Source organism: Miniopterus schreibersii (assembly GCF_964146895.1).
Source record: "Miniopterus schreibersii genome assembly, chromosome: 7".
NCBI classification, from domain to species: Eukaryota; Metazoa; Chordata; class Mammalia; order Chiroptera; family Miniopteridae; genus Miniopterus; species Miniopterus schreibersii.
Genome location: NC_138108.1, coordinates 43,456,477 through 43,484,224, shown reverse-complemented (window position 1 = coordinate 43,484,224; position 27,748 = coordinate 43,456,477). Strand labels below are relative to the sequence as shown.

The following is a 27,748-nucleotide window of genomic DNA, read 5'->3' as shown; positions in this document are numbered from 1 at the left end:
TCTCATGTGTTCTTTTGCTTTGCATGCTTAGAGATTTCTTCTCTCCAGCATCTTGTTCGTACTTTGTCTATAAAATTTTTTTCTTGTGCTTTTCTAAATGTGTTAGATGTCTCTCCTCTCTGAATTAGCCTTTGTCCTTCTGAATTACTTTAAAAAATTTATGTTAGTCTTGCATGGTGCTAGTTTTTCTCGCTTGCCCGATAACCCTCGATTGCCCTGGGGAGATGGTCTGGGTAGCTAACTTGGGTCTGCTCTACAGGGGTGAAAATAGGTGTGATCCTTGTTATTCTGCCTGGTCTGTGTGTATGGGTGAGGTGTGTTGACTGTCAGGCTTAGATTGGGTGGGAGGACAGCAGGCTGGTTTGCTTGGGACCCTGTATGCTAATACTTACCTAGAAACTCCGCCGCTCTCCAAGCAACTTGTTCAGTTTATTTGGAGAAGGATATTCTCTCTTTCTCTCTTTGGTTTTCTTCTGAGGTAAATGCCAACTCACCTGAATGCTCTGTTCAGTCAGGATTGAGGAAGAAATTGGGGTGCTGAGTAGAGTCCTGCATTTGGTCTTTCAATTAATTATAATATTTTCAGAATCACTTTATGGTTATGATTCCTATCCTTGGGAACACTGGCTCATTCTAAGCCCAGAGTTGACATTCTAATGGACAGATCATTTCTGTAACTTTCTTATAGTACACAGGTGGTTGCAGCTTTTATGGCTTTCTTTCATCTGTCAGCATGTCTCCATCTCCTCCAATCAATCATTCAGAAATGTTATTGACATCCCTTATTTGTTGGTTGGTTAAATTCTCTTTCACAACTCTATCCTTTTTCTATATTCTTGTAGGAATATTTCTTCATGTATTTCTCTACTTTTATTTTAGTGTTCTTTTAGAAGGAATGAGAGACAAAAACCTATGTTTAGTCCGCAATCTTGACTTAGATACTTACTAATTATTGTAATTAGTATGAAGTCAAAATTTCTGTTATAAAAGCATTAACTTTTTATTATAGAAACTTAGCAAACATATAATCAAAAATAATAAATAATATATATATTTTTTGCTACCAGATTTCCTAACTTAGCATGTATCCTTACAGGCCTTTTTGTAAGTATATATGCATATACATTTTTTTTTTTTTTTTTTTTTACCAAAATGAGATAATGTTGCACATGCAATTTTTTCCTAAGAAAAATTTCTCTTTTTTTCAAAAAAAAAAGAAAGTTTTTATTGATTTTATAGAGAGAGGAAGGGAGAAGAATAGTGAGATAGAAACATCGATGAGAGAGAAACACAGATCTACTGCCTCCTGCATGCCCCCTACTGGGAATTGAGCCCCAAACCTGGGCATGTGCCCTGACTGGGAATCAAGCCGGTGACCTCTTGGTTCCTGGGTTGATGCTCATCCACTGAGGCACACTGGCTGGGCAGAAAAATTTCAAGTGTACATAAAAACTAAAGGAATAGTATTATAAATTCCCATATACCAAATGTAACCTTCATTTAGTTAACATTTTTCTTTATTCTTGCACTTCCTTGTTTTCTGTCTTTCTATTAGTGAAGTAAGTTATAGATTTCATATCACTTTACTCCTAAATATTACAGCATGCATGTCCTAGGATTAAGAATATTCTCCTACTCAAATATATTATATGTAAGAAAATTACTTTTCCCTACAAAGAAAATAACTTCAAAATACAAACCTTGATATTATGTTAAACAATGAAATTATTTGAATTTAGTTAAAAAATTTTAAAATTTATTTGCATATAATTTTGTTCTTTAATGTATCTCTCTAAGGGAATAGAGTCAAAGTTCTGTGTTTTGAAGCCACTTGAGAGCAGTCCTGTAACCAGTCTGATGTCCAGTTTGGTTTATTTGTTTGCAACTTTAGGAATTAAGGAATGTTAATAATACTTCTAGAAATTGTTTTTATTTGTTGCTTCCCAGTCCCAAGTAAGATAAAGCAAAAACAGTTTTCTAAAGAATTGATTAAGCAAAGCACCCAGAGGAGGTTAGGTAGTGTTGTCTTGAATAGGAGAATGGCCACCTCATTTCCTGAGGAGACTGGAGGGAAGGAGAAAAGAGGTGGATGGAAATAGAGGTAAGTTTCATTGGGGTAAGGAAACTGGGAAGTTTAGGTGATCACTTGGTTGCTTTAGTTTTCAGGGTTAAATAAAATGTGAGTTCTGCTGAGTGGAGAGAATGCCACCAGAGGTTTGGAATAGTTGCTGAGGAGATTGGGAGATGTTGCTCATCAAAGCTAAGTATAAAGATTGATAAACAATGCTTAGGGACCAGTTATATTCAAGATCATAAATTTGAATTGTTATTAGTCTGCAAGTTATTGATTCCCTGTCCTAAATCTTACTACTTTTTGGAAGGTATGGCCTTTTTTGGCAGTAGCCAGGGCACAGGAAGAACAATTGAGGGATCAGGCAGACATGATTGCTAGCAAACAAAGGCAATTCACAGAAGTCATCAGGATAATGACCCCAGTCCCGGTTCTTGCATGCTGCAGTGGCGACAGGTGAGGTAATAAAGATTCATGAGCACTTGGTTTATTTATGTTGTTCATGGCCATGCCAATGGGATTTTGGACCATTTAGATTTGTATATTCCTCTTATTTATAACTCAGTTCCTTCCCATAGAGATTGGTTTGACCCCAAAAACCCATTTGAGACTCTGTTTTCATCCATCGCCCAAGATAAAAATTGCAAAGTCACATTTCTCTTGCCTCTGATTATGATTTGCTTCATTTGCATATGACATTATATAATATAATATTATTAACATATGAAGCTGGGCCCACACCTGAAGTACTACCTGGCAATAGTACAGATAATAGTTTAATCTTAGTCCCATCCTCTGCTTCATTTGTCAGGTTCCTTTTGTTTTCTTGCCTTATTTCCTATCTGTGTTGCAGGAATGTAAACATTCCTTGGTTGCTTCTTTCTTATTTTGCCTTTATCTTTGTGTATGAGGGATGTTCTCCTAAGATTTTTAGTCTAGTTAGCACAACACACAGAATATTTTCAAATTTATAACACACAGTACTTTTCAGATCTTCTAATCAAATAATTTTATTAGTTAAAAATTTAAGGACAAAGCTTTTCTCTCTGAATGCAACAGATTTCTGCTCTGTGATTAGTACTCTTAACTATTTTGTTGTTTAATACCTTTCTGTAGTTATCAAGTTTCCTATATAAAGAGATTCACCTCTGTATTTCCTTCAATTTTTCTCTCCTGATCGCTAATCCCCATTATTTATTTTGACTAGTTATCAAGGTGTAGGAGTCAAGATGTTAAATTATAACCTTGATTCATTAAAGTTTATCAGATAGAGATAGGCAACAGAATTGAGTTCCAAGTGAGAGTTAAAATACTATCAAGAATAGATTTTGGAAATTATTTTCTGATCTTAAACATACTTCGTTTTAATTGTAGAAATATACAATACAGAAAAGGATAAAGGAGGGACAAACTTTATCCCTAATCCTACCATCCGAAAAACATATTTATTACTGATGATGCTGTATAGTAACAATTTTGGATCATGCCTTTATTCTCAACATTTTAGCATAAATATATCCTTATTATTACTAAAACTCCTAGCAACTATAATTTTCAAAGGCTGTATTTCCTTGGAGAGAGGTAGCATGGTGTAGTGGTTATGAGCATGGACTCAGGAGCATGTTGCCTAGATTCATATCTCAGTCCCGCCATTTCCTGGAGTAATTTACTTAACCTCCCTTTACATTGGTTTTCACATAGTTAAAAAGGATTATTAAACAGCAGGTCCTCAGATAACATCATTTTGTTCAACATCATTTCATTATAACATTGATGAAATTCTATAGGAACTTAACTCTTGTTTATAGCAATTGGCCTATGGTAAAAATTGGTTTCCTTATATGTCATTTCACTTAAAGTCACATAATCTGTTAATGACATTGAGTGAGGACCTACTGTACTACCTACCTCATAGGGTTGTTGTGAAGATCGAATGTATTAGTACATTTAAAACACTTAGAGTGCTTGGCACATAATAAGTTTATAAGCATTGGCCATTGCTATTATTTTTAGTCTATGATTTTCTTAATAATCCCCTTGTAATTGGACTTTAGTTTTTTTTCTAATTTTATTTATTATAAACATTTTTTTTTATATCTTGGATCTTCTACGAGTATGAATTTTGGGGGCTGATGATGATATAAATATTTGTATTTTAACTGTGTACCCAGCATTATGTTAAACACATCTGTCTATTGACTTATTTGACACATACATGAGAAGATGATAGTATTTCAGATAAAGATGCCTAAACTTAGATTAAGTAACTGGTCTGAGGTTATACAGTAGTAGATGGTAGAGCTGGGTTATTAATCAGTAATCGTTGCCTGCTCTTTACTATTTTTCATATTTGAAGCAAACTGAGGAGGGTTAAGCTCTTCTGGCCAAGTTGGTAGCCCAGGGATCGAAAGGAACAGATATGAGAATAGTTGCAAAGTAAGAATTAATACACCTGATGATTGATTGATTGATTCAGGCACAAGGCATAAGATAGAAAGGAATTGTGGGGAAGGTTTTCTTAATTTTTTAAAAACCAGAGTGAAAGTTGCTTTCTTAATAGTTGAAGCAAAAATCCTTGATGTTACTCTATTGGTTTACCCTTGTTTTAGCGCTAGCTCCACCCAAATCACATGATTTGAAAGCAGATGGTGAGGGGAGATTCTCCTAAATAAAAATTGAGGCCTGCTGTTAGCAGAAGGGGCAATAGTAGGTAGATAGAAATAGCATCTCTCTACAGTACCCATCCTTTAAGATTTCATTTGCAGAGTGGGGTAGTGCAAGCAACAGTTGGCACAGATCAGGATTTTGTTGATTCTTGTTGTTAATTGCAGAGGGAGCTGTTTATTTTGTTACTTAATAATACAGATTAATTTGAGGTTTATTCTTTTATTTTTTAACAATGTGTACTAGGTAGATATGTGACCATTTATGTAAGAAGGGGGGTCGGGGATGTAAATATATATATACTATATTATATATAATAGTATAATATTTAATAAAATATATAAAATATAGAGAGATAAAAATGTTTATATCCCCAATGACCCCTTCTTAGGTAAATGATAATATACTGTGCACACTTTCTCTACCTCACTTTTTTCACTTAACATTATATCCCGGAGATTCTTCCATGAGGTGTATAAAGATATTATTTATTCCTTTTTCTACCTATATAGTATTCCATGTTGTAGTTTTTCCATGGTTTATTCAAATGGTCTTTTGTTATTAGACAGTTGGTTTGTTTTCAGTCTTTTGCTGTACAAATAGTACTGTAATGAATATTCTTGTACATGTATTTTTTGTGTTTTTTTAAAAAAATATGTTTTTATTGATTTTCTTAGAGAGGAAGGGAGAGGGATAGAGAGAAACATTGATGAGAGAGAAACATCATCGATTGGCTGCTTCCTGCACACCCCCTACTGGGGATTGAGCCTGCAGCCTGGATGTGTGTCCTGACAGGGATTGAACCAGCCACCTCTTGGTTCATGGGTTGTCGCTGAACCACTGAGCCACACCTGCTGGGCTCTTTTTGTACTTTGATAATATAGTTGTAAGATAGATTTTTAGAAGTGAGGTTTCTGGGTCAAAAGGTAAATGCATATGTAGTCTTGCTAGATATTGCCAAAAGTTTTTGTAGGGGTTGTACCATTTGTATTCTCACCTACAGTGTGTCAGAGTATCAATTACCCTACATCCTTATCATTAGAATATATTGTCAAACTTGAGTGTTTTTGCTAATCTAGTGGTGAAAGCTGGGGTATTGTGGTCTGGTTTTAATTAACTTTTCTAGTATTATAAAAAAGGATGATTTTTACATCTTTAACTGCTCCTTGTTTCCTGACACATCTTTTTGCTGCTTTAGGACAGTTTTAGGTATAATTCTATCACAAATTAGCCTCTTTTTTATGTTCTCAAATTTTCTTGGAATCAGGCAAAGTTGTAGACCTTGCTCACATTCAGGTAGGACCGACCTACTTGTGGCCTTGGAATGCATATAGTTTTATGTATCTATGGCTATTGCATCTATGTTGTAAAAACATTATTTTATAAATTATTGTAGTTTTGCTGTGTTAACTTGTGAAGTTCTTATTCTCTCAAGTAAATAGAAACTAATTTCCTTTTCACTGAAATTAGAAAGCAGATCTCATGGATAGAATACTTTTTACATTGATTTCTCTGAATATAAATTTGTTCAATTTTGAGGGATGGTCTATGCCTATCATTTTAAGTCAGGCATCTGTGATGTGGGATATTTAAAAGTTAAATTTTGGTTATTTGCTTCATAAATAAGACACATATCTGGTACCAAGTCAAAATATATTTTTAAAAAACATAATAATATGCTTAACATATTATATAAAACTATATGAAAGCAAAGTAAATCACCTCTCCCTACCTTCCTTTTTAATCTTACTCTTCTGGGATAAAGTGTGCATAATACTGTGTCATTCTGTTTCTTATTTTTTTAAAAAATTAACAATGTGTTGTGAATATCCCTGCAAATAGTACATACAGATTTCTTTTCATCCCAGATTTTGTTATGCACACATGTACGTGCATGTGCATGCAGTGTTACATACATGGCATTGATATAAATGCTTTTAGTTTGTGTTATTTTTCTTCTATGATCCATAATTACAATTTTGTGTACTCTTGTGCTTTTCTCTATATTCATTTGATAATATACAAACATACTACAATTTTGTGTTCATAAGGGGTTCTCCCACCTTCCCCCCTCTCCCTTTTCCTTTCCTTGGTTTTGGTCATTGTTTGCTTTACCAAATGGGATCACCCTTCTTTGATCTCTACCTTAGTAATACCTTCAAGTCTTCTACAGTAGTTCTGATTCAGTGGTTCTCAACCTTGGCTGCACAGCAGAATCATTGTAGCCCCCTTAGAATAATATTTGTGCCTGGGCTCCACTATAGACTAGTTAAAGAAGACTATCTGGGAGTGGGGCTTAGGCATAAGAATATCTTGGAAGTTCCCAGCTGATTCTAATGTGCAGCCAAAGTTGAGAACCACTGCTCTAAATCAGTGTTTCTTTATTTGAGAGTAGGAAGGAAAAGTTCCTAATAGTCCATATGAAGTAATTTACTCAGCCATGTCTCTGTTATTGGCTGTTCACTTATTTTCCCTTTGTTTGTTTGATTTTTATTCTGCTGTAACTAATAGTGCTTCAGTAAACAGCCAACCTAAGTTTCTGAAATTGGTATATTACTGCATACAGGGTGGGGCAAAGTAGGTTTACAGCTGTGAGTATGTGAAACAGTCTATTCTTGTATTACTGTTTATTAATTATTTTTCATATGAACAACTATAAACCTACTTTTGCCCCACCCTGTATATCTACTCTTTCATTGCCAATTGATGAACATAAGTGTTTATATAGTTTTAATACCTATTAACTAATTTCAAAATACCCAATTACAGGGATGTAAATCTGACATTAACTCAGGTTTTTTTCCATGTATTGCCAGTTAAAAGTACAAAAAGCTCTTCCTTTTGAAATTTTCTGGTTTAGGAATTTGACATTTTCCTACAAGGCTAAACTTAGTCTTACAATATGATCCAGCCATTATGCTCTTAGGTATTTACCCAACTAATGTAAAAATTTATGTCCACACAAAAATCTACACATGAATGATAATAGAAACTTTATAATTACAAATAAATTTATAATTTATTTGTAATTGCTCAAAACTGGAAGTAGCCAAGATATCCTTCACTGGATGAATAAACAAACTGTGGTACATTTATGCGATGGAATACTATTCAGAGGTAACAAGGAGTTAACAATCAGACCATGCAAGATATGGATGAATCTTAAATGCATATTGCTTGGTGAAAGTAGCCAGTCTGAAAAGGCTACATATTGTACGTTTCCAATTATGTGACATTTTGGAAAAGGCAAAACTATCAAGACAGTAAACAAATCAGCAGTTGCCAGGGCTGAGAGTGGTGGTGGGCTGAATAGGTGAAACATAGGGGATTTTTTTAGAGCAGTGAAATTATTCTGAATGATGCTATAAAGTTGAATATGGAACACTATGCATTTGTCAAAACCTATAGAACTTTACAACACAGCAGATCTTAGTGTATGCAAATTAAAAAAGTCATTTAGGAGGTTAGAGGTCCCAGTATGGAATACAGAAGAGAAGAGAATCTAACTGTATTACAAATGTATCAGAATGATAGAATCAATTGTAAATTATCAATAATATATTTTAGTTTATTATAGAATATATAGAAGCAGTAGTTTCCCTCTTTTTTAAAAGAAATAAACCACAATCTTTTTATTTTCTTGAAGAAAAACAAAAAGGACATTAGTATCTAATTATTAAAATCAAAATTGAAATAAAAGTTACTATGCATGAAAAGAGGTCATTGATTTTATTTTCATGCCTTTAGTACTGTCAAACCTTACTTTTTAAAACTTTAGAAAATGAGACTTAGCACTTCTCTTTGATATTGTATTTTGTTATTTGGATTTAAGTTTTCAACTTGATTGTAACACAACATTAAAAAAAGCAAAAGAAAAGAAAAGCTATATTTGTGTGTGAGGTAGAGTTAATGAAATTCTGTTTCTTTGGCACTTAACGTGAGACTGAATTATTTCCTGTCACTTTAAGCCAGGTAGTTCTCTGTTCCCCTTTGAACTTGAGAGCAATCAGACACATCCTCTGTTTTCTGTGTTAAAATTTTCTTCTTAAAAACAGTAATCACGTGACAAATCTTAATGTCCTTTGGTACTTTCTTTTGAAATCTCTTCATTTTGATGCATTAATCTTATTTTCATAGACATTGAGCTTTCTGGTTCTTTTTTTTTTAAATCCTTACCCAAGGATATTTTTTCCACTGCTTTCCAGAGAGAGTGGAAGGGAGGGAGGGAGGGGGAGAGAGAGAAAAAAAACAGCAGTGTGAGATACACATCGATTAGTTGCCTCTTGCACACCCCAGACTGCACCCCGCCTGGGCCTGGGGTTGAGCCTGCACCTGAGGTTCGTGCCCTTAACCAGGAATCTACTGCGGCCGATGCTCTAACCACGTAGAAAACCAGCCAGGGCAAACTTTCTGGTTTTGATTCTATTTATGTATTATTGATTTTTTCTCTGATTTCTTTGTTCGCAACTTTTTAATTTTCATTCATACTGGGCATTATCCAAAGTTTTATTTTAGGTTTCTGGTCCTATTCCTTTCAGGTACTTTCAGTAACTGTCAGATATATGTTTATCTGCATGAATTCTTATTAAACATATCTGAACTTGATATCTTTCTTTTTCTATTTGTCATGTGTATTTACATATTTATTTAGATATGCCTTCATCTTTTAAACAAGTCATAAATCACTTCTGCTTTTCTGATCTTTTCAATTCCCTCTACTCATTTTTTTGCCATTATGGACAATATCACTGATCTTCGTGAATTTAAGAGTATCTGAAAATCATTATTGACTCAATATTTTATTACTTGCTCTTAACAACATTATATCACCAGAGGATTACTGTTATTTTCTATAGTAGTTCTGCTTTATTAATATTAATGGTCATATCTAAACGATTTCCCTACATAAATAAACATATTGATAATTATTAATGCTAAGATGTAATCACTAGAATTAAAACTAAAGGAGGAAGACTTTGTTCCTTTTTTATCTCCTAGTATAAATATTGCCATTTTTCCCCCCAAGAGCTGCAATGTTATAAATTTTCTTTCTGAGGTTTCTCAAAGAAAATTAAAACAATTCCCTTAAATTATAATATTTTAAAGGTGTTTTTGATACAGCTGTCTTTGCCTCTGTGTTTTTCATTTTAATTTTGTTTGTGAATGATACAGTGTCAGAAGTGTTTAATCATATATTATTTAAAGTCTTTATATCAACTCTTTGCATTTTTTGGTCTTTTTCTGAGTAAACATTTTATTTTAACGAGGCATTTTTTCCATAATTTTATTACTATATAACTTTATTGGTATTGAAATTCAGAATTACTTGAACTAAATTTTTTCCTACATTTTCATTGAAGAGAGATTTTTCTTCTCAGATTCTCCTGAGAATGATATTCCTATGGAGATCACCACGGCAGAACCACAACTTTCTGAGGCAGTATATGATTGTGTTATTTGTGGACAGAGTGGCCCCTCCTCTGAAGACCGACCTACAGGATTGGTCGTTCTGTTACAAGCATCCTCAGGTAAAATTAATTTTTCAGTGGGAACATTAATTAGAGACAAAGTATGTACAACAGATTAATAAATATCTGTATTGAATGGAAGTTATATCTTTGTCTACATATAACTATAGATCTACATAGCAAGGGTTGATTTAGATTTGTATAGGAAAGACCCTTAATATGTTTTTATCTTACCTTCCTGGATATGAGTGTTGAAAGAAAATTTTAACAGAGAGATCTCTCTATATGTTACAGTCTTTTTCCTTAAAATGATGTGGTGTATTACCAATGCTGGGTGGCCACTAACTGAGTTCAGTATTCTTGGCAATTTAATTGTTCTAAAATCTGGAAGCATTTTAACCCCAGAAATATTGTCAGCTTAAATATATATATATACACACATATACACACACACACACACACACATATATATAAATTTTTTTAATTGATTTTTCAGAGAGAGAAAAGACGGGGGAGAGAGAAAAATAGAGAGAGAGAGAGAGAGAGAGAGAGAGAGAGAGGAACATTGATGTAAGAGAGATACATCAATTGGCTGCCGTCCATACGCACCCCTACCGGGGACTGAACCTGCAACCTAGGTATGTGCCCTGACTGGGAATTGAACCTGAGACCTTCCGTTGCACAGGACAACACTCCAGCTAAGTGAGCCACACCGGCCAGGGTTGTCAGCTTAAATATTTTAATTGCATAAGGCGTATATGGGTAGCTTTGCCCTTATATCCTGAGCTACTAGAAGCTGTCATTCTTGAAATAACCAGCTGACTAATATGTTTGCCAATCTATAGTTAACAAAAAACCTTTTTTTAAAATTTGAAATATTTGTTTGAATGCTTTCCATTCTCTCCCATACTGAAGAATTTTGAGGTAGGGTTATGGTTAGGGTTAGAGGATATAACAGTTATAAACATATACACACCAAACATCAGAGGCCCAAATATATGAAGCAAATATAGAATTGGAGGGAGAAATGGTTTTACATTGATAGTTGGAGACTTTTATGTCCCACTTTCAATAATGGATAGAATAGCTAGACAGAAGATTAAAAAAAAAACCACTTAAGCAACACTATAAAACAGTTAAACCTAAAAAACTTGTATAGAACACTCACTCTAACGATACTTGAATACAATTTTCTCTATTGTACATGGAGCATTCTCCAAGATATACCATGTATTAGGCCATGAAACAAGTCTCAATACATTTAAAAAGACTGAAATCATCCAAAGTATCATCTCTGACCACAAGGAATGAAGCTAGAAATCAGTAGCAGCAGGAAAATTGGAAAATTCAAAAATATGTGGAAATTAAATAACACATTCTTAACCAACCAATGGGTCAGAGAAGAAATTAGAAGGTACTTTGAAGCAAATGAAAATGAAAACACAACATACCAAAACTTATGTGGTGTGGTGAAAATAGTGCACAGAGGGAAATTTATAGCTGCAAATCAGTAACTTAACTTTACACTTTTAGGAACTAGAAAAATAAGAACACGCTAACCCCAAAGCTAGCAGATGGAAAGAAATATAGAGCAAAGATAAAAGAAACAGAGAATAGGAAAACACTAGAGAGAATCAGAAAAGTCGTTAGTTTCTTGAATCAAAATTGAGGGAGAGAAACATCAGTCAGTTGCCTCCTGCACATGCCCTGACCAGAGACTGTACCCACAACCTAGGTATGTGCCCTGGCTGGGAATCCAACCTGCAACTTTTTGGTATATGGGATGACACTCCAACCAACTGAGCCACCTGGCCAGGGCTACCCCTTGCTTTTTATTACACAAAATTCCAGCTCTTGAACTTTTTCCCAACCCTGGTCTCAGGTTTTTCTCCAAGGATCTCTGTTTCCTTTTCATGAGAGAGAGTGTATTTAGAAGTGAAGTTTATTGATACTGGAGTGTCATAACTTCTAGACTTTTTCAATGGACAGACTTTGGAAACCTCTATCCTCCATCAATCCATTTATCTATTGATCCATCCATTGATCCATTGATCCATCCATGCATTGATTCATCCATCCATCCATCCATCCATCCATCCATCCATCCATCCATCCATCCATCCATCCATCCATCCAGAGTTCATACTCATATTTTACTGTTATTTTAAAAATTAACTATTGGTATATTTTAAGTTTTATTTACTCCCTTGAAGAAAAATGGAATGTCACTTTTTTTTAGGTCTTTAAAAATATTCTAATAGTGTAAAAATTAGTCAGCTGGTTGTAAATAACTCAGCTTTTATGGGGAATTAGGTCTATATATTGGTTATTTAATGAGCTCTATCTCTGTTGTTAATGTAGTTTTGGGGCAGTGCCGTGACAACCTTGAGCCAAAAAAGTTGCCTATCACTGAAGAGGAGCAGATTTACCCGTGGGATACATGTGCAGCAGTTCATGACGTGAGGCTTTCATTATTACAGCGTTATTTTAAGGATGTGAGTACCCTTTTTATCTACTAGTATTTTTGTCTGCAAAATTCATAGTTATTTCCCTCCAGAGTTTTATATATATATTTCTAACAAATGTCATTCTAATTTGGAATCTAGAAGTTTATTAGAAAAAAATTAATATATGAATAGTAAAGAAATTGAAATCTGTTACTAAGTAAACATTTCAGGTTATAAATGTTATTCCTTTGTTTTAAATGTTGTTTATTGGGAGGTATACAAATTCAATACAAATAAGTATTAACTCTATAAAAACTTTTAGATATGGCATGAATATTTTATGAAGATTGCAGCCTTCTTTTACTTTCATTTAAAGATATACAGTAAAATTCCATTATGAAGCTGTTTAAATGTAAAGTAGGGACATGTTTAATACATGGCTTCTATGGTTTCTTGTGAACTTGAAAGATTTTTTTCCCAGCTCTTTGTACCTACGTACTGTAGCACTCAGATGTCATAAGTCTTGGAGGACCAGTTTTATTTATTTAGTAGCAGCAGCATTAATTTCTCTATAAAATTTCTTTATTTCTTTCTTTTTTTTTTGGTATCATTTTTTTTAAAAAACATATCTTTATTGATTTCAGAGAGAGGAAAGGAGGGGAAGAGAGAGAGATAGAAACATTAATGATGAGAGAGTCATTGGTCATTGATCAGCTGCCTAGCCCACAACCCTGCCATGTGCCCTGACCAGGAATCGAACCCCGATCTCCTGGATCCTAGGTCGATGCTCAACCACTGAGCCACACCCGGCCAGGCTGGTATCATTTTTAATGTTTCCTGACTGGATTATGAAATGGAGTTTCCTTTCACCTGTTGTTTTTTGGATGTTGTACCTTGAATTAAGTAAACATATGATAATTTAAATTGCTTATAATGTAAAGGGAAGCATTATTTTTATTTAACTATAATTAAATGATTATCTTGATAGATTTCCAAATATAATTTTTTCTTGCCCATAATACACTGGATTAAACAGAAGAAACTAGTAGGATGGGTAGAAGACAGATGCTTAATGAGAATAAACCGTAACTGACCTAGTGATGATAGTCAGTGTAGAGTGTGGTTCAGTGGTTTGGACTGAGGAGAAGGTTTCTGGTGAATTTTGGAGGAAAAGGTGACTCTAATTAGGGAGGTATCATGTAGTGTAGAGAGACTACCATATCAGAAAAATGAGTTTGGTCCTGATTTTTCCATTTCTTAACAGTGTGAATTTGGCCAAATAAACACTCAGTGTCCTCATCTGTAAAATAGGACTCAAAATGATCTTTCATGCAGCATTTTCTAACCCACCAGGTTAGAAATTATTTTTAATCACTTTACATATAATAAAGGTCAGTATAAATGTAAAGTAGTGCTTTTAATATTCAAACTAGCCCATATAGGAGGGCTGAGGTGTTAGGCTTTGTTTGGATTAGGTAATGGGGCCTATGCTTACATATATTTTAAGGCTTTAAAATGAAATTATCATTATTAGATAAAAGATATAAACACATAGATACTTTCACACTTTTTTTCTTTATTCTTTATTGTTTCTTGGAATATTTTGCAGTGTGTATTACTCAGAGATGGATAAATATCTTCATTTTGAAGAAAATGATGAAATTGTGCTAAATTCTGCTTTTGCAGAAATTTACTATCACCTTTACTTACATTTTATTTTCTTGACATAATCTTGGTTTTAATTTTATCATTTTGAATCACTTAAAATGGTTAAAGATAAATCCTAAAGGCAAATAGAAAAATGCCTTGATTGAATCAAAATATAATCCAAACCTAAGATCAAAATAATTTTGAAGGGAGATCTAATAAAGGAGAGAAAAAGTAGGGTATTTCCTTCTTGCTGCCAGAATACTTAATTCATTTCTAGAAAAAAATCTTTTTTAAATTAAAAAAAAAAAATTATTTATTGATTGATTTTAGGGAGAGAAGAAGGCAGAGAGAGAAACTCAATTTGTTAATTGTATGTGCCCTGACCAGGAATCGAACCTACAACCTTAGTACTTTGGGATGATTCTCCAAGCAATGGAGCTACCTGGCCAGGGCAAAAAAAAAAATTTAATAAATAGGTTCTGAAATCTGAACTGGACTGAATATCTGTTATGTTTCTGTTAGTGACTGTGAGATTTTATTCTTATATTAATACTTTTTTGTACTTATATAATGGTTATTTTATGTATATATGGCATGCTCCCTTGACTGTGTCTCTGGAGGTCTAAAGCCATTTCTTTCTTTCTTTTTTTTTTTTTTTTTTTAAACATGTCTTTATTGATTTCAGAGAGAGGAAGGGAGAGGGAGAGAGAGAGATAGAAACATCAATGATGAGAGAGTCATCAGTCGGCTGCCTCCTGCATGCCTCCCGCTGGGGATTGAGCCTGCAACCCGGGTATGTGCCCGGACCGGGAATTGAGCTGTGATCTCCTGGATCATAGGTCAATGCTCAACCGTTGAGTCATGCCCGCCGGCCGAGGGCCATTTCTTCTATTGGTTTTATAGTTTCCTGAGGGGCTAGCACATGCTATGTGTGTTGTAGATGTTTATTAGATTTCTTACCGAATTACTCTAACAAAGAGTACCAGAGTTTTGTAGTCAACAGATTATGTATAGGAGAAAAGTTACTGTCAGTGGGCACTGATGTTGATTATAGAATTAAACTGTGTAGGTTCTGCTCTCTTCAGATCAAACGCATGTATTTTATAGAGCTGACATGTAGAATTTTAGTCATGTAAGACAGTACAGTTACTATTGAAACTGGAAGTGTTATATGAGAGATATGACACAGTAGGGGAGGAACCTGAGCTTTGGAGTCAGACTTAGATTTGAACTTGGGCTCTACCATTTATAACTGAGTGATCTTAGTAAACTTTTTATTCCTTTTTTTTTGTAAAAAGATAATACCACTTACTGTGTGAGGTTTTGATAAATATTGAGGTTGTGACGATTCAGTGATAAGCACTTAGTACAGTGGTGGGGACATTGTTGAAGTCTTCCTAAAGTATTAGTCTCATATTAGTAAATGTTTTCCTGCTTTTTTTTTTTGACTGTAGCAGATTCAAAAAAGATATCTAATAGTTACATTAACAAGTGACTTGCTATTTTCAGCTAACTGCTTTTATTAAAAAGAAAGATTAATTACATTTTTATAATATGTTGTCAGAGAAAGCAGCTTGTTTATTAACTGACTACAAATTACTCTAAAATGATCTAATACCAAAATCTGCTTCTACTTCAAGTGCTCCAAATCATGAAACAGAGATGAGCAGATCTGTTGTTTTTCTGATTTGTAACAGTAGAAGCTAGCTCACCTGCTGTGAGTAGTATTTGATTTGTGCTGCTGCACATATATTTGAATCTGCTGCAAAGGCATTTTGCACTGTAACTTTCAACTTTCAGATGCTTGTGAGGAGTTTTGATTTAATATTGGAACTTTGTTTACTATGGTTTAAAGATGATTTGGTTGTCTTACATTATAATGTATAAATTTCTTTCTAATATAAAAATAAAATTTAAAGGTTTACTTAGTTTTCATGGCTCTCAAATATTTTATCAGATGCTGTCACTCACGTTAGACCTTATGCCTGACATTGCTCTGGCTTGGCCATCTATTTACTACAGATTCTAGAGGGTGAACTCAAGTTCAGGGTCAAGTGCTATTTAACAGAGGTCAAATGAAAACTCAAAATTATTTTGGGAGGAAAAGCCTAAGCCTGTTTATAGGTTGAAGAGAAGGAATTATCAGAGAAGAAGTTGAAGATGTAAGAGAAAGAAGAGATAGAAGCAATTAACTTCTAAAACAAATTTCAAATGAGATGTAGTTGGCTTATATAATCTGTTTCCCTTCTTTAATGTGTATTGTATTAAACCCTAGTAAATGTTAAGGCACTTTTTTGGAGTTGTTGTTATGACCAAATTTGTACTTTGGAGAGATATGTGGAGGATGCATCATGGAGAGCAGAAATTGATATCATAACCCCTTCTTCCAAACAAATGATACAGACTTGAATGTTATAGTGAGAATGAAGAGGTTCAGTCAGAATCATGTTATTTAGAAGACAGAATTCATATGGTTTAGGAATTAAAACTGGTGTGTGAAGGAAAGGGTGTGATGTATAATAACTCTTAGTTTTCTGATTTGGTGACTAAATAGATTGTGGAGTTTTTAAACTCAGAGGAAAAGGAATAATAATGGAGAAAATGACAAGTTTTTGACACATTAATTTTATGTTATCTGAGGGATGTCAAACTGGAGATTTCTGGTTGGCAGTTAAATATTTGTATCTGTCAGTTGGGCAAGAGATTTAGGTTGGAGGGTAGTTGAATTTACTGATTAAATCACTTAGGGAGAATAGTTTTAATGAGTAGACAGTAGCACTGAGAATAAAATCTTGAGGAATATAAACATTGAAGGGGCAGGGGAAGAAAGAAGAGTCTTAAAAGGAGGCCTAAACCAAATAGTTAAAGAGATGGGAGTAAAACCAAAAGAGTCTCATTATGGAAGCCAGAGGGAAGTAGCGACTTTAAGGAGGAAGTTGTTAGTCAGGCACAGAGAGATTAAGTATCATACAAAACAGATAAAATCATCAACAGCAGTATTGCTTACACTGAACTATAGTATAATATTGAGAGCTTATATTTTATGGGGTGGAGAAAAGCTAATTGATAATTATTTTTCACTATGAGCATAAATATTTGGAAGCTAAATCTTTATGGATTTCCTAGTTTAAAGATACTGCCTTAGGTCTGTGAAGTGAGATATTACTTTATCACAAAAATACAAAGTTCACAGTATAACAATATGAAATCATTCAGAGGTTTCTGTGGATATATTTAAGTTTGTTTATACTTCTTTAAAATTAATTGTATTTTCTCTCTCTTTTTTTTTTTAAGAGTTCTTGTCTCTTGGCAGTATCAATTGGCTGGGAAGGAGGTGTTTATGTACAAACCTGTGGTCACACATTACACATAGATTGTCATAAATCTTACATGGAATCATTACGGGTAAGTTAATTGAATAATTTTTAAAGCTGTATCTGTCTTTCCCCATATTAAGTATTTTTATAACATAGACATCCCAATTCATCTTGGGTGATTTTGATCATCATTGGAACAGCCCAGATTCACAGTTTCTTCACCTCTTCATTGTTAGGGATTTTGTATTTTTACTCCACTTTAGCAGCTGACTTCCATGGCCATAATTTTAGACTTTGCTACTCTAGTTCTGAAATATTAAGCTTTATTACCCTACCATGTCATTTGATTATTTTTCAAATTCTCTTAATTTCACTCTTATTAGTGTGTTTTGCTTCTGGCATCAAGATCTCTAGTCCTTTAATCCCTGTGCATTTTCCCTAGTGCATTAACTCTTATCTAGCCTCACTTTTACTTTGCCCATTCTACTCTTTTTTTTTTTTTAAATGTGATTATTTTACTTTTATTATTTGTTCCCACACTAGAATTTTCTTTTTTTTTTGTTTAAAATATTACAAATGTCCCTTTTTCTCCCCAATGACCCATTCCACCCCGTCCCATCCCCCTCCCCAGTCCCTCTCCCCACATTGTCCATTCTACTCTTAATACCAGTAATTTAATCTACCGCTTTTGGTCATAGACCCAGGCAGCTAGTCCTGCTAGAAAAATCGTAAAGCTAAGTAAACTGGCATCTCCATTAATTCATGGCCGAACTATAATAGTGCCTTAGACTAGAGCAGTGAATTTCAACCAGTGTGCCACAAGAATTTTTATAACATGTAATACCTGACTATTTAGTCAGGGGCACTGACCTCTTTTCCCTTAGATTGTCAAAAAAATGACAACAGCCAACATAACAATAGCCACCTGGTGTGAATGAATCAAAATTATACCTATTTTTCTGTCAGATTAGCAAAAAATACAATGTCTATTTTGGTGTGCCACAAAATTTTAGTAATTAGTTTATGTGTGCCATGAGATGAAAAAGGTTGAAAATTGCCGGACTAGAGTCATGGATTCTAGATACCACTTATCAAATTAATTTACCTGTTTTTGATCAGTGTCTTCTAGTCTCCTCAGGAGCTATTCCAAACCTTTGCCTCCCCTATCCCACTCTTCATCTAAGTCCCAAGATCCCTTTGCCCTCATCAGACTCTCCCTCTGTCACCAAGAAAGCAGTGGTTCTCTGTCACATGCTACTTTAGTTTCCTACCTGGCTTTTCTATTCCTCGATAAATGACTTTGCATCCCAACCAATCCTTTTCTACTCTTCGAGGTAGCATTCCCTCTGTTCTGGAATAATCTTTCTGTTTATGCTGTAGGATTCCCTTCTCTTCTTTGCGATAGGGGCTTTGATTTATCAGTAAACAACCTCTTTTTCTTCTGTATCTTTAGCTTTTCTGCCTGGTCTGTCCCTTCTTTTCAGTTCATAAAGACACTAAAGTCTGCCATTTAAAATTCCTTCCTTTGACCTTGTATTTTCCTATAGCTGCAGTCTTTATCTTTCTCTCAACTCAGCTTCTTAAAAGCGTGGTTTACTCTCTTCCCAGATTCCTAACTCAGAAGCAGCAGGCTGCTTTTTATCCTTTCCCCTCACATTCAGTCACTCACCACATCCTATTGACTCTCTCTTCTAAATATCACTTAACTATATTCTGCCTTTTTTATTCCCACTTCTACTTTTTTGTGTATGCCTTTATCTCTTGACTTTTGCAATTGCTTTGTTAGGTATGTATGATGGAAGGACATATGGAGGGGAATGAGAAGTATTGACCTGAGAGTGTTTCAAGTGGTAGATCATGGTGTATAGGCAGGACAGGAATAGCATGATAAAGAGGGACAAAGTTAGAGGGACTAAAGGAGACAGGAGTTGGCTGTCAGAATGTAAGATGTGTGAGTTTAGTATTTTCAGATATGGATACTTTTGGGTCATTATAGAACAAGGGTGTGGTCATGGTAACAGGCACTGGTGTTAGAGTGGAGGTCAAAGCTATAGGAGCTGAGTAGGTCATGAAGTTGAAGGCCTCAAATGTAATTAAGATGGGTTGTCCACACACACACACTGAATTTGCATAGGAGGATGTTAAGACATGGAGTGATGAGGAAAACTGATCTAGGTACCAAAGTCTCCATGTATTGAAGGCAATGGAGACCAGTAAAAGGGAAGAAAAAGGGCGGTGTCATTAAATAACAGTAGCCACAAGGACAGGGGAATGTAAGCATAATGATCTCCAGCCAACACTGGAGATGAGAAGGATACTGAGATGTGAGGGATGTAGGAGAATGAGCGGTGCCTACTTAAGAGGGCTTCTGGGGCAGCTTTAGGAAAGAACCGAGTTTCAATCAAGGTAAGGAGGAAGACCTAGCATTCTTTAAAATTAAGGCTATAGGGAAGCTTATCACAGAATGTCCTTCAATGCGTAGGACCCTTGCCCCAACCTTGTAGTACATTCTTCTTTTGTATCTTTAAAACTTAGCTCACAAGTCTCCTTCTCTGGGAAGCCTTCTTTGTTGCATTTATTACATTACTATTATGATCTAGTTGTTTCTATCTGCTTTTAAATTGCTTGTACCTTAACTGAAGATGAATCTTAACTCTTTATGCCATCACTTGACACATGATAGAGTTTAATAAGTGTTTGTAGAATTGTATTTAAGAAGACATGGTGTTATATTTTTAAGAACTGGAAAAAATGTCAAAAGTAAAAAAAATAGAATTCAGTTCTGTTAGAGTATTTGAGATCCTAGATATACTGAAATGAGCACTAAATTAAGAGTGGAGAAACCTAAGTTCATCCTGACATTGTCATTAACTACCTTTTTAACCATAGGCAAATAAATTTATTTTCTTTTCCTTGTATCCTATTTTCTCATTATTTTTGTCTTGTTAGTAATAATGGTCATATTGTAGTATTTACACATATACATAATGGATTAAAATATTTTTAGATAAAGCATTATGTCACTTAACAGAATAAGAGAGAGACTCCTGGGAAAAGATATATAACAGTTAGGACTACACAATAGCAATGGCATAAAAGAGCAATAGATGTGGGGTGGTGTCAGGCAAAAGAAGGGAACAAATATATCAGCCTGGATTTCTGTCTGAAGTCCTCTGGTTAGCATGTATTACAGTCTCTCATGAGCAAGAGCTTCCCTGTAGGGGTATGTGCATTATGCGCCTTTGCTTCAAAAATTCTACTTTTTCCTCTTCTTTCTATCAGAAATATCTGAAGGAAGGAGTTAATTCCCCTCCTATCACACTTAGGTTCTGAGTACTCTAAATCTTTCCCCTGTCCATTAAACCTAAACAGACCTACTGCATAAAGTCCAGTCAGTTGTGTTTAGCAGTTAAGATACCTCGGAAGACACAGCACATTTTTTTGGCTTAATTTATGCTCAAAAGTTTATCCTACCTACATGGGCACTCGGAAAACCTTCCTAGGCAAGGGGTAAGAGGAAGGTGATCCACTTTAATATGGCCTGCTTTTTTTTTTTTTTTTTTAATATATCTTTATTGATTTCAGAGAGAGGAAGAGAGAGGGAGCGAGAGATAGAAACATCAATGATGAGAGAATCGTCATTTATCGGCTGCCTCCTGCACGCTCCCGACTGGGGATCAAGCCCGCAACCTGGGCATGTGCCCTGACTGGGGATCGAACTACAATCTCCTGAATCCTAGGTCAATGCTCAACCGCTGAGCCACGCTGGCTGGGCTGGCCTGCTCTTTGAGTTAATCTTTATTTTAAATCCACATTTCAGATTGATTGCATCATTATTTGAATGTTTTGATACTGAGAAAAAGAGTAGGATACTTTAGCAGTACATTGGTGATGACAACTATTGTATGATTGCCATGATGTGAGAGGTGATTTGATAAGCTTCAACATTTAAATGAGAGATTTTATGTTTTTATGATATATATTACAGATGCCTTTTTTTGTGTGTTTCACTTGTTTACTATAAAATGTAGTGGTACAAATTTATGTAAAGGTGCGCATCCTATATCTTTGTTTCATCTTTTAGAATGACCAGGTTCTTCAGGGATTCTCAGTGGACAAAGGAGAATTCACCTGTCCTCTCTGTAGGCAGTTTGCCAACAGTGTTCTTCCTTGTTATCCTGGAAGCAATATGGAAAATAACCTTTGGCAACGTCATAGTAACAAAAGCATACCAGATCTCATAAAGGAAGTGGAGGAGCTGCAGGGACGTCCGGGAGCTTTCCCAGTAAGCATCAGTGTAAGGCAGAAATATCTTGGTTAACTCAGCTCTGCTTTTCAGCTTTTATTTTTGTTTCATTTTTAAATTATTCTGGGCTTTTATACATTTAGTAGAAATTACTTTTAGAGGTTTTTCTCTTGTTTGTGGTTATTAAAAATAAAAATGAGAGTAATAGAACAAATTATTACCAAAGGCTATACTTTTTCTTAGTCTGAATTGGTATAGTTTTAATATATATCTTTCAGATCATGAAATCCTGTAAACTTAGATATGGTTAAACTTTTTTAAGCTATTGAAATATTTAAAAACAAAGCCACCTAAACAAATAAATTATATCTATGTATCTTACAGTGTAAAGCACAGTCTAATCATTTAAAAATATGCCTCTTAGGTATATTAGGATTAAGATGACATATTTAGATTTACATACACATTTGTATATGCATGCGTGTGTGTATATTAGAGAGATGAAATATTGTATACTTGATTGAACCATTCACCATAAGTGACTCTATTTTACTGTCTTTTGTTGTAAGTGAACCCATTTTTTATCCCATCCAGTAGGATTTATTTATTTGACTTAAATTCTTAAATATTTCACCTTTATTAATGGATTTAGGATATGGTTTCTTTTTTATTTTTTATTAATCCTCACCCAAGGATATGTTTTTATTGATTTTAGAGAGAGAAGAAGAGAGAGGGAGAGAGAAACATTAATCAGTTGCCTCCCGTACTCACCCCGACTGGGGATGGAACCTGCAAGATAGGTATGTGCTCTGATGGGGATTGCACCCACAACCTTTTGGTATACAGGACAATGCTCCAAACAACTGAGCCACACTGGCCAGGGCAATGATATGGTTCTTTTTTTTTAATTTTATTTTATTTTTGTTTAAAATATTACAGATATCCCTTTCTCTCCCCAATGGCCCATTCCACCTCGTCCCATCCCCGTCCCCAGTCCCTCCCCCCACCATTGTCCGTGTCCTTGGACTGTGCATATATGCATATAAATTCTTTGGTTATATGCACATACGCATGTAAACTCTCTCCCCTTCCACCCACCCGCCCTCCGCCATCCTTCTGACATTCGTCAGTCTGATCTATGCTTCCATGTCATTGAATCTATTCTGTTCATCAGTTTATTAAGTTCTTTAGATTCTGCATATAAGCGAGATCATGTGATGTTTGTCTTTCTCTGCCTGGCTTATTTCACTTAGCATAATTTTCTCCAGGTCCATCCATACTGTCCTAAAGGGCACGAGATCCTTCTTCTTTACAGCTGCATAGTATCCCATGGTGTATATGTCCCACAGCTTTTTATCCACTCATCTACAGATGGGCACTTGGGCTGTTTCCAGATATTAGCTATTGTAAACTGTGCTGCTTATGATATGGTTCTTGAGAAAAGTAACAGCTATGCCTGGTTTTTGCAGTAAATTTATGAAAACTATGAATATTTGACTTCTGAAACAGAAATTCGTGGTTTAAAGTTACTCAGAATCATCTCCTATTAGTTCCTTTTCTCAGTTGAAGACTAATTTTAGAGTCTGCGATTTTTTTCTTTGGTAATTCTAAATTTTATGTGTTTGAAATATGCTTAAAGTAAGGGGCATCAATATTAGTCTTTGAAAAATGAAAAGTCAGGCTTTTTATAAACATGGGAACTGTTCTAAAGTATTATTTTAATGGCATCCACTCATTTGTTTAGAATATAGTTTGTGTGATTAATTCATGTTGGGTTACAGTGTTACCAGTCACAATATAGGATAAAAGATCCTTAAAATAAGAGAAAGTATTTCTTGATCTGTTTTATCTTTATGTACTAAATAAATTTATGTAGATAGTTAATGTACTTTTTAACTTTAATTTTCTAGTATGTTCATAGGATAAACATTATAGTGTTAGACTATTATCAGAAAAAATGAATATAAATAAACTTTATATTTTTGCTTGTGTTTTTTACAGTCTGAAACCAACTTAAGTAAAGAAATGGAATCTGTAATGAAGGATATAAAAAATACTACTCAGAAGAAATATAGAGACTATAGCAAGACCCCAGGCTCACCAGACAATGATTTTCTCTTTATGTATTCTGTTGCTAGGTAGGTATATGCAGTATATACTTTTATATTTACTTATTATTATGAATTGGGTTTATTATTTTATTTATTATCATTTATATTTATTTAAAGAAAGGATATTTTTAATGCTGGTTGAAATTATGGCTAATTTTAGTATCTCCTAGAAGGACTATAAAACTATAGTTTTCCTTCATTTTCTGAAGAGTTTATTTTAGTGAAATATTGTGCTGAGTGTTAAGCATTATAGGGTATGTGGGGAAAGTATATTATTAACATTTTGAGACAGATATCTACCTCAAAGCATGTGAATATTATATATGAAGGGTGGTGTTAAGAAATCACTATTCAAGTTCCTTCAAAAAGTGATAATATTTGAGAACTAAAACATTGTAATATGTGAACTGCTATTTATTTATTAAAAAAATAAGAACAGTAAGAAGAACTTATTTTGTTTGTTTTAAGCTAGTAAAAGATCTAATGATATTCCTAGAAGACTATACTTGGTTTTGAAAAACAAGTAAGGGAGAGAAAGCCTGAGATCAGGCAGATCCTAAGCCTGTATTAGCAGCTAGCTGGGGGCTCAAGAAAACAGAGATAAATAACTCTCATCTTTCAGATTAGATAGGATTAGTCTAATCGTCTGAGTAGGTGTTCAATACCTAAGAATAGTTCCAAATAGGAATTTTAGAAAATGTAATTGAATGAAAATGGAGAACCATAAAAGAAGTAAGTAGGGAAGAAACAGGCACAATTAGGAACTTGTAAACATATTCTGCCAGAACTGATTTTGTAGACCTCTGGATATCTCTAGACGCATGCTTCATATTTTGTCCTAGTAGTGTTGTCATAGGCAAGATTTAGAGAGAGAGTGACTGGAAGTCATGCAGCAGTTTTGTGGCAGACTAGGACTAGAACCCAGATCTCTTGAGTCGCGGCCTAGTCTTCTTCCAGTTCCTGTTCTCCTTTTTCTTCTCCTGTGTTCAGCTTTTATAGTCATATACACATGCAGTTCATCATGGCCATTCTCTTTGCCCCATTCCTAGAGCAAAGGATAACAAAAGGGTAAATGCATTACATGTAGTCTTTAGAACCCAGGAAAAATGGAACCAGATTTAGAAAAATTGCTGCAAGCGAGTGCTCAAGATAAGGAAACAGTCTTTGGTTTAAGAATGCCAATGCTGGACACAGACTGATAGAAAAGGATCTAATGGATTGAGCGGTAACATTCTAGTCTCCCCTGTTCCTGACTATTGCTATTTATCCAGAATGCTTTGGGGGCAGCTATAACAGTTAATTTAACATTTTGTCTCTGGAGAGTTACCAATTTCATACTTGGCAATAAAATACTGTTTATATGAAAACTAAATTGAATATAATTTAATTTTCCAAGGTTTCAAGATTCTACAAAACTTCTGTACTATATTGTGGTAATAATGTTGTAGAAGACTGGGATAATGTAGACTCAGTTATGATGTGGGTGTGTGTGTGTGTGTGTATACAGAGGTAGTCCTGCGCTATGTAACGATGGGGATATGTTCTGAGAAATGTGTTGATAGGTGATTTTGGTGGTGTGCAAAGGTTGTAGAATGTACTTACGCAAACCTAGATGGCATAGCCTACTACACACCTAGGCTCTATGATCTAGCTTATTGCTCCCAGGCTACAAGCCTGTACAGCATGTTACTGTACAAACAAACACAAGATTAAATCAAGCACAGGAAAACATAATGCAATAAACAGATGCAATAAACATGAGATATATGAAGTCGCTGCCAGTGTAACACAGTATACTGTTTTACAGAAACCTTTTTTCTTTTTATATAACTAAAAAGAGTACACTCTAAAATAATGATTAAAAAATGTAGTATAGTAAATACATAAGCCAGTAACATGGTTCATTTATCATAATCAAGTATTATGTACTGTTCATAATTGTATATACTATACTTTTATATGACTGGCAGCACAGTAGGTTTGTTCACACCAGCATCACCACAGACACGTGAGTAATGCATTGTGCTATGATGTTAGGATGGCTATGACATCACTAGGTGATAAGACTTTTTCAGTTCCATTATAATCTTATGGGATTACTGTGGTATATGCATTCTGTCATTGACCAAAATGTCATTATGCAGCACACGACTACACACACACACACACTCTCTCTCTCTCTCTCTCTCTCTCTCCCCCCTCTCTCTCTCTTAACGTTGATTCTGTATTTACACTTTTGATCATATTAGAATTGACCTTATAAGAAAATCGTGGTTGATTTTTGGTATAGTACGATAAATCCAATAATTTGATTTGTATTTACTTTAGTGGAAGTTTTAATTCCTATTTGTTTGTTTAAATACATAAATAACTTACAGAATAAGGCTTGCTGTGATAATGCAAAAGACTTTTTAAATCAACATTTCAGCTTTTCTCTTTTATAGAGAAGCAGGAACAAATGCTTTTTATAGAGAATGTGTGTGTGTGTGTGTGTCTTTCATAGAGAAGCAGGAACAAATGTTATTTATTAAGGGTAGATATGTAGAGAAAATATGCTCTCCCCTCTTCCCACCTGTCTCTGATCTTTCATGATAAATTCTAAAGCAGCAAAATAATGATTCTGAAAGAGAAAGTATATAACCCTTGAAAACCTCATTTTCCTTTGGTTAAAATTACTTAGGTCATTGTAAAATTTTCACAGTGAGACTGCATGCCTTCTCTAAGTTTTATTTAGTCATGAAAAAGAAAACAAAAACCAGATTGACTCAGAAAACAAAAACATGAACTGAAGGAAAAAAGTATTTTGTATCCTATTTGAATAGGATGTAATTTTCTCAAGGCAGAAGAAAATTATAATTATCTTTATGCCTGGCATATAACCTTATTTCATAAACATACTTATGATTATAGATTAAGATTATTTTTATATCTCAAAGATAGGCATGAAAATATTAATATCTAAAATGCTTAGATATTTAAGTAAAATACTTAGAAATAAACTTAATCTGAATTACTTAACTTTTGAATTAAACATTGTGATTCTTAAATATATAGTTTATTAGAAGGTACAAGTTTATTTTACATTAGTAATTTTGAATGCACTATAACCTGTTTTCCAGAGCTGAATTTCTTTCTGCTAAATTAGTAATTTTGTTTGCTCTTTGGGGAGCTAAATTTTTTTGCTGTTTAGAAACAAAATATTTCTAGGGCGTAACTAGCCTGTAAAACTGTTTCCTTTAATAATTGCTTTAGAGCTTTTTTTGGTAGGACAATGAATATGTTTTTGTTTATAATTTTATTTTTATGGTGAAGCCTTGGAAGATTTTCTGAGGGCAGCAAAGAAGAAATTGTTGGAATGCTCAGAAAACTTCTGCACCCAGCACATCTTTATTTTAACATCATCCATTGCGGAGGGCACAAACAAATATTGTGTTGTGATTTTCAAGTGAGGGAAGATCAGACATGGGCACAAGATTAATTTGTGTCTCCTTTTTCCTAGCAAGTCTCAAAGGACCAATCTTGTTATAAATGAAATAAGGAAAAGCTGATGATTAGGGCCTCTGACATTGATTTTTAAAGTTTTAGGTATTATTACACTATACTAACCCTTTGGATAGGTAGTATTTGTTTTTTTAATTCAAGAAGAATGTTGTGTAGGAGATTTGTCCTACCATAATCTGAAAGAATTAATTACATTTAGTAGTTTTCTTTCAAGTATTCATTAAAATAAAATTCCTGGTAACATGTTTGTCATCGTTTAAAGTATCTTATTTG

At 34.3% G+C, this 27,748-nt stretch overlaps 1 protein-coding gene across 1 annotated transcript in view; it reads left to right on the top strand.

The window, feature by feature from the left end:
• The window catches only part of UBR3 (ubiquitin protein ligase E3 component n-recognin 3), a 142,744-nt gene that overhangs the window by 97,182 nt on the left and 17,814 nt on the right, over positions 1 to 27,748 (top strand). Inside the window, exons 26-30 of the mRNA XM_081143397.1 lie at positions 10,114 to 10,263; positions 12,565 to 12,698; positions 17,595 to 17,705; positions 21,702 to 21,914; positions 23,865 to 24,001. Of these exons, the coding sequence (XP_080999523.1) occupies positions 10,114 to 10,263; positions 12,565 to 12,698; positions 17,595 to 17,705; positions 21,702 to 21,914; positions 23,865 to 24,001 (745 nt within the window). The remainder of the gene's footprint in view (positions 1 to 10,113; positions 10,264 to 12,564; positions 12,699 to 17,594; positions 17,706 to 21,701; positions 21,915 to 23,864; positions 24,002 to 27,748) is intronic.